Source organism: Halichoerus grypus, chromosome 6 (genome assembly GCF_964656455.1).
Source record: "Halichoerus grypus chromosome 6, mHalGry1.hap1.1, whole genome shotgun sequence".
Classification (NCBI taxonomy): domain Eukaryota; kingdom Metazoa; phylum Chordata; class Mammalia; order Carnivora; family Phocidae; genus Halichoerus; species Halichoerus grypus.
The window spans coordinates 81,881,725-81,900,100 of record NC_135717.1 but is presented as its reverse complement, the minus strand read 5'-3'; the positions used below and the strand labels follow the sequence as shown (position 1 = coordinate 81,900,100).

The following is an 18,376-nucleotide window of genomic DNA, read 5'->3' as shown; positions in this document are numbered from 1 at the left end:
GTGCCAACAGCGCATTTAATGAACTAATCAAACATGAAGTATACCAGAAGGGGGAGGGGCATCACTGTGTCTACACACAACTCTGACAGCATCTGATTTTAACAAGTTTACTAAAACGACAGCCATGGCCTTGACAAATACTGAATGCAGAATACTGGTGTACATAGATTTTACAGAGCGTCTCCCGAGAGCCGGGTCACAAGATAAGGTTTAACAGATGGGAGAGGCCTGAGGGAAGGCAAGCACACGGATTTTATTGAGAAAAAAGCTTATATACTGTAGGGTTGCTGAAGTTTAATAAATAAAGGTCAACTTATAATATATAAAAACAATATAAACATTTATATGCTACATGCATATCATATAATTTAAAGTAATAATTTATATATGGGGAGAGATGCCAATTTATGTTCTTCCGATTTTTCTCGACAAGGCACACACGCAGGAGGTGTCTATCCGTATCCATCGCCAGCCCACAAGTTTATTGTTTTCTGACGTCAGTGCTCGGACGTAGGTCTGGGACGTTTTGCACTGAGAGTTCCAGTGTTTATCGTCAATCCCCCTGCAACCGTTCTTGACAGGCCTGGCTTCTTTACATCGTGTCTCATAAAAATATTGTTTGACGGGAGAGTTGCCGGTTTTGATCTCCCCCAGCACTGTGACCTGGTGTCCCCGAATGTCGATGGCCGATGACTTGTCGGTTACCCACAGACTCTCGCTGTCGCATACGGAGTACTCCCCCCGGTGACTCTTGTGCTCGGCGTACCTCTTCCTCCGTGACGTTCTGTTGGCGGCCACGGGGCTGCCCACGTAATCCTCCATGAGATACAAGGGAGGGGGCTCCAGGGGGGTGCTGTCACTCAGCAGGACCCGGGGCGAGCTGTAACGTCTCTGCTGCCGTAACAGCTCTGTGTCCATCGCAGTCACGGGCTGGAATTCCGACTTGGCCAGCTCGCCCTGCTCCGGCCTGGGGGGGGCCCCTGCTTTGGGCAGGGTGCTCTGGTAGTTCTCCTTAACGTCCACCATCTGCTTGGAGAGCTTGTTTTTCAAGATATCTGCCTGGATCAGCTTAATAATCAGGGAATTTAGCGAGTCTTCAGGCAGACTCCTTTGATCCATGCTGTTACCTTGGATGCCACGGAGATACGCGAGAAATATCACATAAAACAAGATGGACATCACCTTGTTCACCTGTAAGATCTGGAAAGGAAACACAGGGGTTAATGGCAGGCTGAGGCAGCTGAATCCATGTCATTGTGGGTTGAGTAACCCTGTGAGAGGCAGCAAGAACACCCAGCTCCTCTCTGATGTCCAGAGACCAGGGTTGTCCATCTCTTTCCTCAGGAAATACTGTCTCCGTACGAGTCCTTTGAATCTCTAAAGTGCCTTTTCCTCCTAGACTTCCACGTGCCTCTCCCTCAATAATCTTTCCCCTCGCATGGTGGCTGTGTGCTAGGAAATGGGGAGTGCATGTGTGTGTGTGTGTCTGTGTGTGCGTGCGCACGCACGTTTGTGTATCTTGTGCTCGTGAATGACAGAGAGGGCAAAATAATTTTTTTTTTTAAACTAAATAAACCAAAAACATGAGTGGCAAGGTCTTCAGTATAGAAGAGCTAGGGCTGTCCCCAGGACCCGGGCCCCCAAGAGCCTCCAAGGCAGAGGGAAGAGGAAACTCGCAGTTAGGACTTTCCTAGACAGAAATCCCCCAGGGCATCTGCATTTGAGGTCTGCGCTTATCTGCAGACTTCTGTTGTGTGTGGATGACGTCCTGCCACTTCTTTAGATATCACTTGAGCCTGAGAAGACCACAGTCCACTCCACCTTGGCAAATTATGAAGTTGTACCTGAAAATTATAAAGGCATATTGGCATTCTTTTAGCAACAGGAGCAGACTTGCAATGGTCTTAAGGAACATAGCTCTACCGCCCTCCCCCACACCTAATGCAGCGTCTGGGTCTCTGGAAGGCATACCCCGAGGCTGGGGACGGGTCAGCTGCCTGCACACTGCAGCATCAGAACGGGCTCATCCCTGGCCAGGCCCCGTCTGGTGGGGCTGTTCTCCGCCCTTGTAATGAGCACGGGGGCTGCTCCCTACTCTGTGAGGGCCTGGCCGAGCTCTCTAATGGACATGCCTCACCAGGGCGCCCAACTGCTTCCCAGAGACCCCTCCCCACCAGAGCACTACCTGCAGAAGTTGGAGGCACAGCAATAACTGACTCAAGGTAACGGGCTGGACTTGCCCTGAACAGCAAGATTCCTTTTTTTGTTTTTTCTTGTTTGGCCTTTTAATGTGAAGTTTCTAGTACACAATGTTTCTTTTGGGGGCTGCATTTTCATTTTGCTATCTCTTCATTTAAATGGTACTTGAACCCATCCACACTCTCCTTCTGTTGCCAGAGCAGAACCTCGACACAGGGTTTCTGTTGGGTCCTTATGGGATTATAGGGCTGATCTCCAGATACCTTTCTGGCTGGTCTCTCCCTCACTAGAGCAAAGCCCAGCTTTTCTGAAGGTTGGCGCTGGACGGGGACTCTTCAGGCAGGGAGGGCTGGCAGCAGGAGCGATCTCCACTTGCACTCTGTGATCTACACCACCCCCGTGGGGTAGCCAAACCTTAGTTACCATTACTACCACCTCACTGGCCCCCAGGGGCTCACGGTTTCCTCTTTAAGGCTCTAAGCATGGAAAATAAAAGCCCTTCCCTCCGTTCACCTTTGGTATTTGCAGAGAGACTTTAGTAAATCCAGGGGGAAAACAGAAGGGAAATAAACAAGAGAGACACAGGAATCAGAGAAGCGGCCCTGCTTACCAAGTACCCATGTCTGAGCTTGCCCACGCTAACTTGCTCCCGGGACTTCCAGATGCAGCCTCTTTCCCCGTCTTGTCTGAAGTACTGCTCTCTTGTCCCCAAAGGCCAGCAATGCTGCAGGCACTTTGCTCCAACTTCCTCTTCCTGGCTCTTGGCCCACCTCTTTGATAAGGGGATCATCTTCCTTCCATGGGAAGCACTTTTGTGGACAACTGACTCCTTCAAGGTCAAAGCCAAGAGAAGGATTCTAGCTTCGCTGCCCACCCCTAGAGACTGCTCTAAGAATCCTATTACCCTAAGAAAGTGGTTCCCACAGGATAACTACTCTCCCTCCCATTCTGCATATAACTGACAATTCCTTCCATGTTGCAGGTCCAACAAAATGAATCTTGAACACACAATGTATGGCATGCATGCAACTAGAATTGCATGCCCTTTCTCCCCTCTCCAAACGGAATACAGCTGCAATAAAGCAATTTGGGACTAAGAGTCTATCAGAAAACAATTTATTAAATCCTCCCAAAGCCCGGCCACTGTAAGCTAAGAATACACAGGGTACCTGCTCATGGGGAAATAGATCAAGGATGGTCAGCGAGGGGAGGTCTCAGAGGGAATGAGAACTGATGCACAGATTAGCCAGGAATGACAAGGGTGCATGGACAGGAAGAAAGACGGATGGTGCCAGTGGACTGGGGCTACAGAGGGAAGCGTCTTTATGGCTGGGGCCTGAACAGGAACCAAAGGGTTTAAGGGGTAGAAGAGCCATATAAAGGAAGCATTGAATCCAGCTCCTTCATTGTATAGATGAGGAAAACCTAACTGCAGTTGAAGGAGGAAGAGAAATGCACAGGGTAGAGGGATCCTCTGCACTCCCTGCCCAGCTGCCCTTTTCGTCAGATTACAGCTGGGCGAGCACACCCCGGCCCCAGCCCATTTGCTCTTCCAAAGCTGCCTGAACAAGCTTTAGGAGCCGTGTGCATGTTCCCTTCCGCTGGCACACTTTCCTCACCTCTCCTGTTGAAATTACACTCATTCTTCAGTGCCCAGTTGGAAAGCGAGGCCCCCAAAAGCAGGCCCGCCAAAAGCAGCAACCACTACTTCCTTTGCATTCCTGTGGCATGTTTCCAATTGGCTGTGGCGGCAGGTATGACAAGCCTCAGGGCTCTCCGTGCTTTACTCACTAGATTCCCTCTCCTCCAAGGCCAGGAGCCCCTTCCCGCCTGTGCCTCCCCACTGCGTCCAGGCCACGGTGAATACACGGTGGAGGTTAAGGTCTGGGTGCAGGGAGGCGGGGACGGAAGTTGAAGTCAGAAAAGCGACCTAATTTGGAGGGCCTCATGTGGAAATAATTTAGAGGCAAGGTGGTGGCAGGAGGGGTGACTGCATTTGAGCCAACACTCCAAGCCCCCTGGGTGCATGCTCCATTGTCCCATCAGACCTCACTTACAGAACACATATTTGAAGATAAAATTCTTAAGAATTTCAAAATGACAACCACAAAGCATTAAACCCTGAGTGTGGGGTCCCCTTCTTGAGTGCAGGGCCTGGGGCGATGGGCACTGGCAGCACACCCGTGAAGCCAGTCCTGGCTGCAGGAGCTAGAATGTTCCATTTTGGTGAAATTGTATGAAGGTAAGAGTAGAAAACCATTTTTGGTCAAGAGGAAGGGGCAAAGCCTACTGAGTGCTGCATGGGAGGGGGGGCATGTTCAGAGCTGTGGGCAGGAGCCATAACTTCAGCTGCAGTCTGGTGGGGAGAGCCTGGGGATGCGCAAAATGAAAAGGTTCTCATGACGACCTGCTTTCCTCCTCTGGGCAGTGGCAACCAAGAAATGTGGGAACCAAGGGCGCCTGGGTGGCTGAGTCAGTTAAGCGTCTGCCTTCGGTTCAGGTCATGATTTCAGGATCCTGGGATGGAGCCCTGCATCAGGATCCCTATTCAGCGGGCAGTCTGCTTCTCCCTCTGCCCCTCACCCCACTCATGCTCTCTCTCTTTATCTCTCTCAAATAAATAAATAAATAATCTTGAAAAAAAAAGAAAGAAATGTGGAAACTAAATGGGGCAGTGGGAGAAGTCAGGATCATCAGGATGGAACATTATATCATGGATACGGCTCAGAATTGCCAGAGCATGCTGATTATAAAAAGCAGAATAACGTGTAGTTGATTTTATTACTATTTTTAGTTTCTGTCCAGACAATACTCACTGCTGCACCTAGGCGGACCGCTCCTACCACCCCACCTAGCTGTGCACTGCCGCTGGGAGCCCAAGGCATCGAGTGGGTTAGAACCCAGGTCTCCTGACTCTTTTAGACAACTCTGCCCCTCTCGGGTCCCAAGCACAGAAACTCAACACAGAGGGGCGCCTGGGGGGCTTAGTCTTTAAGCGTCTGCCTTCGGCTCAGGTCATGATCCCAGGGTCCTGGGATCGAGCCCCGCATCAGGCTCTCTGCTCAGTGGGAAGCCTGCTTCTCCCTCTCCCACTCCCCCTGCTTGTGTTCCCTCTCTCACTGTGTCTCTCTCTGTCAAATAAATAAATAAAATCTTAAAAAAAAAAAAACAACTCATCACAAAAAAATCAGGCCACATGGGTGGAGGTGGGGGTGAGACACACATGAAAAATTAATAATGTAAGAAAGTTTCCAAATGCCTCTTAGCATTGGTCCTACCCATTTCTGGAGCTCCGCTGTTTTTACCATCAAATCCAAAACCTTACCATGATACTTGAGAGCAAGCTGTGGGAATAAATCATCTGTAGACTGGTAAGGGTTTCTAACCCACTTGTAAGGCTGCATGAAAACCCGGCAGGGGAGCCTGTGGCTACCACCTTGATAATCTGCTTGTAGCTTTCTCATGGTGAGCAAGTCCAAGAATGTTGCTACTAGACCTCTCCAAAACACAGATGTTTGAAGCTGGAAAGGACCCTGTGTAAACCCCTCATTTTTACAAGTAAGGAAATAGGTCCGGTGTGGGGACGGAGGGAGTCATCTAAGATTAGACTCCTCAGTAATGGCAGAAAATGACAGAGGACACCCTGTTCTAAAGCTCAATAAATAAATGGGGCTTGTGCATCAGCAACATTATTGTGAGGGGTTAATAATGAAATCTACATGAGAGCTCTTAGCACAGTATCTGGCATGTAGCGGTACCCTGGGAATGTTCGTTGAACGTGAATTTGCGTTCTCCGCGCATCAGAGTTGCTGCACGCCTGTCCACGCACACACACACACGAGGTACCAAGCAGCTGAAGTCAGGAATTCCTTTTCCGCATACAGCCCACAGCAATCTGCACCAACACAGAGCTTTCTCCCAAATGCCACTGCTAGCAAGTGCTTGGATCTCAGACCAGCCACACGAGTTGTGGGAGAAGAAAAGATTATTGCAAACTGGAAGCACAGAGAAGAGGAAAATCTCAAAAGCAAACAAGCACGGGAACGTGTGAAGTGTTGTTTCTGAATAAACTGGGGGCAAGAAGAGCCTAGATCTGATCTCTGGCTCCTTCTGGTCACCAGAACCTGCATCTTCCACCCCTGGGCTTTCCCCAGAAGGCTAGTTCCCTGGAGTGGGGAGTGAAGAAAGGAAGGCCGTCCTGGCTTGACCAAGGCAAGACATGTCAGTGAATTTTTCAATTTAGAAGGACCTCTATGCTCGTTCTCTTTTGGTCACTGTTAATAGCGACCCCCATCCAAGCATCCTGTTGTGTTATCATTGGCTGTATGTCTTCTCTTGGCTGAGGGGCCATGCCTTCTTCATCCACACGTGCCCGCTGCCTATCACGGGGCTGGTCCATTGCAGAGTCTCAATGTCTACTTAGTGAATGAGTGCCTACCACAATTGAGACCTGCCCAAGACACTGCTCACTGGCCTGAGATCCTGGATGGGCTTCTGCCAAGCCTGGTCTGGAAGCCACTCAACTCTGCCTTCTTTTCCCAAAGAAAATACAAGGCCTGGCTCTGAAGTAGGCCACGGTCCCTAGGCTCTTCTTGGCTATAATTGGAAAAAGACCTGTTAAAGACCTCAGTAAAACCCCCTTCCTACACTCTCCCCAGTGCCCATTTCCCCTGCTCGGAGTTTTCCAAGATCCTGACCAACTAGCAGATGCTATTTTCCTCACTTAGAAATGCTTTCCCACATATGGTGTTTTCTCAGTCCCTGGAGCAACATTCCTACAAGGTTTCACCATCCCTCAAAATACTCAAAAGAGAGCAATTTCTGATTTCTCCTTTCTGGCTCAGTTTACAACACACACACAGAGGGTTTTTGGGCAAAGCGGCTGAAATGGAAAAGAAAGCTGGATGGAGAGTGGGGTGGGACAGGACCTGAGCCCACAGCCACCCGTGTCTGTCCCCGTCACACACAAACACCTGGGGCACTCTCCTTTGAGTTCCAATTTACCTCTCCACGACTAGCTTCCCAGCACACGTGCCTCCTCCTGACCATGGACCTAGAGACCTTGTTTGCTGCCCGCGTGTGGAGTGAAGGTTTAGCCTGGTTGGAGTGGGGGCATCAGGAACAAAAATGCGATGTGCCAGGGACCGACATACATTAACTCTTTAATCTCGGTAACAGCTCCTGTGAGGTAGGTACCAACATTCCCCATTTCAGATGGGGAGACTGAGGCACAAGATGGTTAATAACCAGCTAACAAGCAGAAGAGCCAGGATTTGATCACAGTCTGGCTCTGGAATTGATGCCCTTACGGATTATGCTATGGGGTCTGTCTGTCCCTGCTCTCGAACATTCCAGAGAGTTTATTTCCAGAGGAAGTTCAAGTTCCAAGGCTGGAACCAAGGCAGCTGCAGGTCGAGCACCTCCCTGGGAATCCTCAGCTCTGGGCAGAATTTCTAGGTGTTTGAGGCCATCACTCCTGTTTCTTCCTCCGCATATTCCCTGTGAAAGTGAACAAACTGTTGTCCCCCTTAGGCCCGATGTCCTCCAAGACCTGTCCCTCTGTGGGTCGGCCAGTTCCTCTGCAGGTCTGCCATCCCTGCAGAGGCCATGTGTTGTAGTGGACGGAGCACCAGATGCACTATCTCAAGGCTTGGTGTTGGTGCCAGCACTGGAAATGAGGGTGACTTACAAATAAGGCATAGAGGTTGTGCTCTAGCTGTCCTCAGGGAAGAGGCATGAGATCAAGGTGGAACCACTTTTTAATGTGCCAAGTTTTTAATATGCAAATTCAAGAGATTTCATTATTTCTGGTACGGCCACATCCTCTGGAGGCAAATGCATTTCTCTGGCTGGATTAACAAGGACACTGTCCAGCTGTATCCAGAGGGCCTAAATCTTTGGAGAATTCCTGCAGCTATGACATGGTCTCTGACTAATGCTAAGGGCCCCAAAGACTACATCCTGCCAGATAACCCTGGTATCTTGTTCAGGGACTGGAAAGGGGGAGAGGTGGGAAAGCGATAGATTTAAAATAGAATGACAAAAAGGAAAGGAATGTGGTGGAAATATTAAACTAAGGCCATATAGAATACTGGCTAAGCTCGCTCCCCATATCTTAATTAATTCAAATTGGCTTTGTTCGGAACCCGGGTCCCGAGGCATGAAAATTAGTCAGGGGGGCCATATGAAGATGTTCTGACCCATGACAAGGCTGGTTGCTGGGAGAGAGAGATCCTGGTGGAGCCTCCACTGGGGATTGGTCTGGTCTTGGTTAATCTCTTTATTAATGATCCGGAAGCAGGAGAGAGGAAAAAGTGGCAGATTAATTAAAATGCACAGATGACGCTCAAAGGGAAGGTGCTAGAAACACCAGTGAGGACAGACCAATTATTCCCCAGCACCCGTGGGGGTTGGCAGCCTGGAAATAGCACGATGAGATTCAAACTGAAAACACATAGGTTAACTCACTGGGGGCAAGATGAATCCAAAACCAACAAGGGAGGGAAATGCTTGTAAAAGGATGAAGGGAAGGAGCGACTTGGAATGGCTACAAGGAGTAAATGAGAAATGAACTCACATGACTAGGGCTGTGTGGGTTTCCATGGCCCTGCCTTCTTCCCCTATAGCCCTACGGGTCTTTCCTAAATCCCACCTCATTCACTCTGAGCACGACTCTGGAGTGGTGGCCACTCTTATGTTCCCTGTCTTATGAAGCACAAAAGTACATAAGTTGAGCTTCAGAGAGGACAAGAAATAGAACCAAGATTGGAGAGCAAGTGGATGGCTGTCACCAAAAGATGCTGACCAGCATGCTCTGCATTCCCCCAAACCGGAAGTGAACCGTGACCGGAGGAAGGAAGAGCTCCTCTCTGTGCTTCACTTGGTGACATCTCATTTAAGAGCCCTGATCCCTGGGCAGAACCCACACCTACACAGTCAAAACCGGCGAGAGCAGAGGCAGGGAGATGGACTGCTCTCCTCTTCCTCTGGTTAAAATACTTAACTCCAGGTTCAGAAATTGTCTGACACGGACAACACTTGGCCTGAGATCTGGGATAGGACAAGGTCCTCAACTTTCAGGGGCTGCTGGCTTCCCAGGGGAAACAAGGCACACAGTCAACAGGGAAGGCCTATTCTAGAACAAAATGAAACAAAACAGAGGGCCTCAAAAAGTTTCCTCGCCTCCCTCAAAAAGAAATTTCTGAAACTGGTCCCCCTTGGAAGCCTGAAAATGAGGAAGACAGATTCCAGAATGGACAAGGAGCCCACATCCAAAAACCAAGCTCGATGCCCTGAGATGGAAGTTGAAAGCTGTGAGTTTGCTTTGCACAGCTGTTGGAAGAGGAATTCTATATTGTTCAAAGCATACCCTCCTCTCTGGCCCCAAGGCAGCGAAAGATGGAAGGTGTGGCTTATGTCAAAACAATGTGCTTCAGCAGCTCCAGGAGCAAGGTAGTACAGTTCTTCTCCAGGCCATGGAAGCCTCCGGCGTGGCCCTGTCTTGGCAAAGAGATCTGAAAGGAGCTTGGTATGCCAACACAAGCCCCAGGAAATCCAGATTTACTTTATCCTTTGCATACTACATACTCTCATTTCATGGCCAGAGGGTGGACAAGGAAGGATCTGCAGAGAAAATCTGAGTCAACCCAGCTACTGGCCATAATGGCATGTATTTATACATTTAGTTTCTTTGTTCTGGGCACTAACACTGATCCATCACTGTGCATAAAAGTGTGCATGCATGGGCTTGTGTGTGTGCGTGCATGGGCACCAACACACACACACACACACACACACACACACACACACACACACCATAGTCCCCAAGATGAGGATGCGTCACAGCCAGGCTCTTTCTAAATTATTGTGTCATTTAATATCCTAAGACATTTTGATTTTGGTTTTGTTTTCTGCATCGGGAGAAACCCCATTTTCCGAGTGTGAAAACACACAAGAGAAGGTCGCTTCAGTTATACGGACAGTTGGGGGTACAGCTGGAATTCAACTCTTAGCATCAGAGAATAACTGTCCAAGTCAACCTTCTGCTTTAATGTTGGAGTTGGGTTTATGTGTCAGAAATCCGCATCACCTGCAAAATGCTATACAGCTGTAAGTTAATATTATTACAAGGTAGGGGCTGCTGAGTAACTGATCTTTTTTTTAAAGATTTTATTTATTTATTTGACAGAGAGAGACACAGCGAGAGAGGGAACACAAGCAGAGGGAGCGGGAGAGGGAGAAGCAGGCTTCCCGCGGAGCAGGGAGCCCGATGCGGGGCTCGATCCCAGGACCCTGGGACCATGACCTGAGCTGAAGGAAGACACTTAACACCTGAGCCACCCAGGCGCCCCATGATCTTTAATAAATATAATAATGATGATGATGATGATAAATTATTTATCTAGTCCACCCAGCCAAGGATGGGTCTCAAAATGGCAGAAAAAGAAGTTGGCTTCATCTTGAGAGCTGGAAGCCGAGGGAAATCCCGAAGCACAATTTCCATTCACACTCTGGATGCCTCTTCCAAACCAAGACCGCAGCTGACTTGGCAACGCCCAAACCTTTGTGCATCAACCAGAGTAGCAGCAGTGAGAACGGGATCAACCCAAACCATAATGGTTTGGCCCCATGAGGACTTGGCTGCAGTGTGGTCAGATGGCAGCCTTTCTCCTCCAGGCTTGGTGATCGGGCCTGCGTCAAATATAGCCTCTGTCCCCCTCTTAGGCTCCCTGCTGGCCCCGCAGCCAACCTCCTTTCATGAGGATGAGGGATTGGCAAATGGTGCGGGGCTATCTTTGGCCTAGATCCCCACTCCAGGAAACTGTGAAGTCTGAAGACTCCCCATGCCACGGCTTCCTCCTACTCTTCTGGGCGTCTCTCCTCTCTGCTCAGCCTGGCCGCCATCATTCACCTGAACACCCTGACAAACCAGGAAACCAAGGCCCGAGAGACATCTATGTGACTTCCTGAGCCTCTTCTCGCCCACTTGTAAAGTGATGGTGGGATGTGCACACAGGAAGAAAATCAATCTCCCACCCAAACCGGAGTGTGCAGTAGGCACTTCATAAACATTATGACTCCAATCCCAAACAGTCTACGGCTCTCTTTCTGGGCAGCTGGGTGAGACTGAAAACCAACCCAGAGCTTGTCCTCTGAAAGCAATTTTGGCACCAACACTCTGAACCCAAAGCTGTCTTTAATCACAGACACAGTCATAATAATCGCTTGTAATAACAGCTAGCATCTACTGAGCCGTGCCATATGCTAGGGACTTTGTGGGACACTTTACATGGATTCTCTCAATTAATCCTCACAGATACGATTATTATCCCCACTTTTCAGTTGAGGAAACTGAGGCTGAGAGGGATTAAGGCATGTTGTCAGCGATCACACATCAACTGAGAGGCAGAGCCAGGGTGTGAAACCCTGTCTGGGTGACCCCGGGGGCCTTGCTTACAGCCAATACTGCCTAACACCTCCTAGTTCATTCCAGAGAGTCTAAGAACCTGCCACTTGCTTGCAGTGAACTAGGCAGTGAGTGCCATGCTGGTATATTAATGCTTCTTTCCTTTTTAGAGAAAGGGACATCCAAGACAGGGCCTCTGAAATGTGAAGAGTACGTTTCACAGTCTAAGCTTGGTGTCACCAATTCATAGTGGCTGAAAAATATACCGACACCACTTAGGGCTATAGCGCTCATTTATATACCCCCTAGCTTCCCAGTAGGTAAAATGCTTCTTTCCTCCCTCCTTATTTGATGGTGAAGAAGACCAAGAACCCAGGGATTCTTTTTATAAATTGCTGGATTTTTTGAAGGTGAGATAGATTTCTGATTCTTTGGTTTTCTTTGTAGTATATTTGCAGTTGGCAAGGGGAAACAAAATAATGTGGACTCCTGGCACATTTCCTGCTCTGATTTATGAATAAAACCCAACTCAGCCACTAATGAGCTTTGTGGCAAAGGGAGAATCATTGCTCGTCTTAGGGTCTCAATGCCTGATGATATTTCTCCACAGGGTGCTACCGGTCTTTGGGCAGGGTAGTTCTTCATTGCTCAGTCTTGTACCCCACACATGAAGCTCTGGCCCCCATCTACGGAATGCCAGTCATGTCCCCCCAGTCACGGTGACAACGGGAAAAATGCACTCACACTCTTGGAATGCCATCTCATCTGGGGAGGTTTTATCCCTCCTGGTTAGGAATCACTTGATATAACGTTGGTGGACTAAAGCACTGGTTCTAAACCATTTTTGGATCATTGACCCTTTCCAGAATGTGATAGAAGCTAAAGCGTCTTTCCCCTAAGAAGCATACATGTGCGCATAAAAGAACAACCTCTCAGAAAATTTTCAAGGCAATTCAGACTCCCTGAAATCTCACCCAGAGGCCCAAAGATCCTAGGTGAAGAATTCTCGAACTAAAGAATATTCTTTTCACGTTTATTTATTCATTTGAGAGTGAGTGGGGGCAAGGGCAGAGGGGAGAGAACCTCAAGCAGACTCCCGCTGAGCATGGAGCCCAACGCAGGGCTTGATCTCAAGACCCATGAGATCATGACTGGGCCCAAACCAAGAGTCGGATGCTTTGACCGACGGAGCTACCCAGGCGCCCCTCAAACTGAAGAGTTTTAAGGGTTCTTTCTAGCGGGAATACTCTTATTTTTCTACTACCCTCTGCCGACCCTGAGCCATTTCTTCACCAGACCAAATGATCCTCATCACTGGTCTCATTTTGGGGTCCACCCCATTTCTCTGTGTCACTTTGAAGCTGTGGAGCCAGGTACCCACAACCTAATCTACTCAGATTCTCGTAGCATGGGAAGGTTATGGCAGGAAAGTGACCTGCCCCAAATGAAACAACAAATTAGTCAAAGAGCCAGAAATAGAAGCCAGCTCTCCAGAGGACCGGCCCTGTGCTGCTCATTTGGAACCAACACAGGACACTGTATTTAAGAACACCAAGAGGGAAACCTGTCCACAAGGCTCACTGGCTGCAGAGCTTCCTCGAGGAGGCAGAGGGGCCCCATGTGAGCCTGACCAACATGGCACCTTCAACACTACAGTGTGAGGGGGCTGAAGCGTTCATAACCTGACCCAGCCAGAGAGGTAGCCCACGGAAGCAGAATCCTTCCTTTCTTCTTCATTTCACAAATATCCGTGTCGCATCAGCACCATCCCTCACGTGATACCCACATTCCTCAAGGGCTTTGGGATTTTATGCATTTTCCTTTCCATGTCTGATCCTGCCATCATGCTGGATGGCCTCACGTCCACCCTGATGGCTTTTCCATCCCTTTGGTCTCCCTGTTCCTCAACGCCCCCAACACCATTATGTTGGAAAACCTCATTGTTTCTGAAGAGCTTCTCTGCATTCCAACCAACTGTCCTTATGATTCTAAGCATGCTGAACAACACATGCTCTGAGAGCACATGCTCTTGGAGGAAAAGCTGGTCACAGAACCCCGGAAGCTTGAGAGAGCTTTAAGCATAAGTAGAGGCTCTCTTGATATATCAGGTATTGAAAATGGGTCAATCTGCAAGAAGGTCTAGCTAGAAAATACACTGGGACCAGATATCACACAGAAGCATGTTGTTAGTTTAAAAACAGCTGCTCATTTCTGACACTCCTGTCTAGAGGTGCTGTCTACGTGCCCTCCCCTTGTATGTGGGTGCCTGTGGCAGTTTGACCAGTACAGTATAGCGAAGTCATGCTAGATGACTTCCAAGGCTAGGCCCTAAGAGGCCATGAAGCTTCCACCTGTTGTGGGAGCCCTGAGCTACTGCGTGAGTCACCGGACAGTCCCAAGGCCAGCATGCTGGAGAGGCTCCCCTTGATGGTCTTCTAGCTGGCCCTGCTAAGGCGCAAGTCTTGCAAGTAAAACTGACCTAAATAATCCAGACCAGCCCATCAGCTAACTGAATACCACCAAGTAACCTCTGTTAAGGCCACATGGCACAGAAAAATCAGCCGGCCCAGCAGTCCCCAAGTTCCTGACCCACAAAATCACGAGAAATGCAAAAATGGTTGCATTTTATGCCACTAAGTTTGGGGTGGTTTGCTATATAGTGAAAATAAGCAAACACCCAGAGCTGGAAAAACTATATAGATTAAATGTGTCATTTGTTAGTGTCAAGGATGACATTTTATGAAATATGCCCAGAAGCGTCTGAGTAAATTCCTGGAGGACAGACCTAAAATGGACCTCTAGGACCACTGCCAGCGCACTGCTGATGACTGAAGGCTGGAACTGTGAAGGGGAGGGGTCCCCTGGAGCCGCCAATCACCTGAGGGCGTGCTTCAGCTGGGGTGCCGCAGTCCCGATGGGCCTGACTGCAAAGTGGCAAAGGGGGGTGTGTATGTCTGAGTGTGAGTCTGTGTATATACCTCTGTGTGTGTGTCCATGTGAATATCTGTGTGGGTTGTGCACATCTGCATGTGAGTGTGTAATGTGTATGTATGTGTGTCTTTGTGAACATGTGTGTGTATGTCGGTGTGTGTGGTGTGTCTATGTGCGCATGTCTGTGTGAATATTTGTGTGTGTGATGTACATGTTTGTGTGAATGTGTGTGTGCCTGTGCAGGTGTGTGGTGTGCATGTCTGTGTGGATAGCTGTGTGTGTGTGTGTGTGTGTGCACACATGTGGTGTGTCTACGTGTCTTTATGAATATCTGTGCGTGGTGTGTATGTCCGTATGTCTGCATGAGTGTGTGGTATGTGTGTGTGTGTGAATACTTGTGTGAACGTGTGTGTGTGTGGTGTGTGTCTGCATGTGATTGTGTGGAGTGTGTGACTGTATGCATGTGTGTGTGTGTGCGCGCAGTATGCTGGGAGAGGGATGCTGACAAGGGGAGAAAACCCAAGCATTAAGAGGACTCCAAAGACGGGGGGCCCCCTCCCAGCTTGTAGTCACTGTGAGACCCTGGATAAGTCTTTCCCCCCCCCCACCTTCCAGGCATCAGTTTGCTCTTCTAGAGTGAGGGGATCAGAATAAATCATCCTCAGATCATTCCAGTGCTATCAGTGTGCCCCCCAAAGGGGGTCTAAGGCAAGGCTCTGGGCTGATGCTCTCTTTCTGGCCCCCCTGCACACAGAGGATTGAGAGATGGCTCTGGGGGTCTTCCTTAACCCCCGCCCTCACCATACACACACACACACACACACACACACACACACATGCACGCACACTGCACTGGCTCTGCTCGTCTAAAGAGTAAGGCACATGGCTCCAGTGGCCTTCTTGGGTCCCTGTGCATTGGAAACATGTAAGGACAGGCAGGGGAGAAGCCCAGGAGATAGAGAAACACTGGGTCAAGTTTGCATTTCTCATTATTTCTCCAACCCTTCTCAAATTCCTTTTGTTTAGAAACCTCCTTGAGTTTCTGAAGGCTTCCCCCTCCCCCATCCCACCCCTGAAAAGCTCTAGGAGCTCCTCCAGCCTGTAACCCTTCCCGATAACACGTTCCATATGTCGGTCACTCTCTGCATGAAACGTTTGCACTCACTTTTCTGGTCACATCATCCATGGGCTCCCCACACCGCCTCTCCCTAGAACAGCCCATCCAGCCCCTCTCAGGCCCTCTGTTCAAGCAGCGTGGGTTTGGGTCAGGCTGGAGCGCTCTGTGCTTTCGGGCCCAGGCCAATCCCCACTTAGGAGTCTTGCAGGTTTGCCTCCGGCGGGCCTCCGCCCCAGCCCGCCGCGCCCGCCGCCACCACCAGCTGCCGGGAGACCCTCCTTTAAGCACTGGGGCTAATTGAGCAGTGCTCTGACTGAGCTTGCCACATTATTTGCTTAAGAGCGTGCTTTTATAGCAAAGGCAACACAGCATTCTATTGTCTTCCTTTTCCCAGACCGGCTCCCCCTCCTCCCGTGGCTAGCCACCGTGGTAAATAAAGGCTGAAGAGATTTTTCCAACATAACTTCCATGAGGCCCAATACTCCTCAAGGGGATACAAACAGACCTTCTGTCCCTGCTCACGCACCCCTACCGCATGCACCCCACCCCCTTGCCCCACCACCCCTTTCTGGTGACTTTCTGACCCATCTTTGGATGACTGGGCTCGACTCTTGAAAAATACAATGCATGGCTCTCACACTAGTTTTTGTGGGTTTCCCAAAAGACAGAAGGTGGGTTTCCACTGCTTTGGAGGGGTTGCGCTGGAAGGGCTGAAGACCTCAAATTGGTCAAGGGAGCCTGAGGACTGGGTGTAGCCCCTCTTCCTCAAAAGCATAATTGTATTTAATGGCTTCATCCCTAAAGGGGCTCTGGAGAGCAGTTAGAGGACCTTGAGACAGGCAGTGAGGCATCCCCTTAACCTAACAGGTGCAGCCAGGGGCAAGTGGAGAAAACATGAGGTCCCAGGGGCTAGATTGAGGGCTCAGGGCCTTCCAGAACAGACACGTGGGTCCCAGGCAGAGAAACACATCTGGGGACATGGCAGAATCATCAACTGTCTTATAGGAAGGAAGGGTGATACACCGAGCACCTGCTATTTGCCAAGGACTGCAATTTAAAACTTATATCCTACAGTCTTTAGGTTTTTTTGGTCTAGATGGATGGAATTAGGAAAATTAAAAGACGGTATTTCTAAGGGCACCTGGGTGGTTCAGTTGGTTAAGCGTCTGCTTTCAGCTCAGGTCATGATCCCAGGGCCCTGGAATTAGCCCTGCATCGGACTCCCTGCTCAGTGGGGAGTCTGCTTCTCCCTCTCCCACTGCCTCTGCCCTCCCCAACTCCTTCTCTCTCTCTCTCTCAAATAAATAAATAAAATCTTTAAAAAAATAAAAGAGAGTACTTCTATTTTAAGGCTGAGAAATTTAGGGCATAGAGGTGGTAAGTAATAGGCTCAAAGTTGTCACAGCTAGAGGTAAAACTAGAACCAGAATCCCTGCTCCCTCACTTCTGGTCCTACAGTCTTCCCAAAAGACAACTGCTCTACTATCAAAGTCCTAAAGAGTCCAGAGGGCAGACACCATGGCTGTGATCCTCCAGGAAGCGAGCTCCTTCAGCTGTCTGTGAACTCTGGGAGAGCCCCCACAGTACAAAATGCACACTGCACTTTTCTCTAGGCTCACCGGATCTTTGATGTGCCAGCTTATACAAAGTGGGTCATTTCTGAAGCGGGACTACCTCTGGCTGCAAGAGCGACCCCCTGTCCCGGCAGATGGATGGGGCCTGCCATTGGCCCAAGTTCAGCGCCTACTCCTTTATAAGCCACCCCTACTCCCACCTTCCCCAACCTGCCTCCTTTTAGTGTAAAGATTTACTGCATTCTGGAGATCAAACAATAGGTTAAGCAAAAGTGTGTGTTAAAAACAATCTTTCTCCACAATACCTGCATTAAGAAAATGACAACAATCATGAAGGAAAACATGTCTGACGATGGGTTTGGATGATGCGTGGTGGCTAATGAGACAGCTGAACTAATGTAACTGGGGGATCCGACTTCAGGAGCTCCAATTACACTTGATGGGCTTGGCAAGGCACACTGCAATTTGGTGCTAATGAATGGATTAATCCGGAGGAGAAGCTGGAACCCAAGAATGTGCAGGAATGTGTACTGACACCGTGCTGGGCATGCCATGGTGGGGCCAACAAGGACCTGATGGATTGAGGTGGAAAAGCTTGTAGGCTCATGGCAGGGCTGTCATTTCTGGCCAACCGACTAGCTCTTCCGCCAATGGACCGACTCACAAATAGAGCCATCTATTTCAGGGAGATCTATTTCCGCTTACTAGAAAGCATGCAGTAGTGAGTTTCCAGGCATGCAGTCTAAATGACCAGATTAACTGGATTTAATAGAGCCGACTGCAAAAAAGTTCCTTCCAGACCCGAGGCTCTGTGACTCTATGTTGATGTTGTGAAGGCAAAAGCTCCACCAGAGGGAAGCAGATGGGGCCACAGAGATGTGTGGGAGCCGTGAGTGACTTCCACCCCAGTGTGGGTGAGTCATGTGGTTGGAGGGAAGGGATCACTGCAGACTGTGGTCAAACGGAAGGGTCTGGAAATATACTGGCATTGATTCAGAATGTGGAACTTTTGATCCTATGAACATGATACATTTTAATTCCCCTTGGTGATGTTAATAACGTAGTTGGCTAATGCCACACTAACAGAATTTATGAAGCGCCACTCATCCAGGAAAATGAAGTGATGACCTCAGTTTGTACCCTACTCAT

General features: G+C 49.2%; 1 protein-coding gene across 1 annotated transcript in view; it reads right to left on the bottom strand.

Moving 5' to 3' along the window:
* Positions 1 to 279: 279 nt before the first annotated feature.
* NTF3 (neurotrophin 3) overlaps positions 280 to 18,376 on the bottom strand; it is a 65,384-nt gene continuing 47,287 nt past the window's right edge. The window contains exon 2 of the mRNA XM_036070856.2: positions 280 to 1,200. Coding sequence (XP_035926749.1) covers positions 406 to 1,200 — 795 coding nt within the window. The 3' untranslated portion in view covers positions 280 to 405. The remainder of the gene's footprint in view (positions 1,201 to 18,376) is intronic.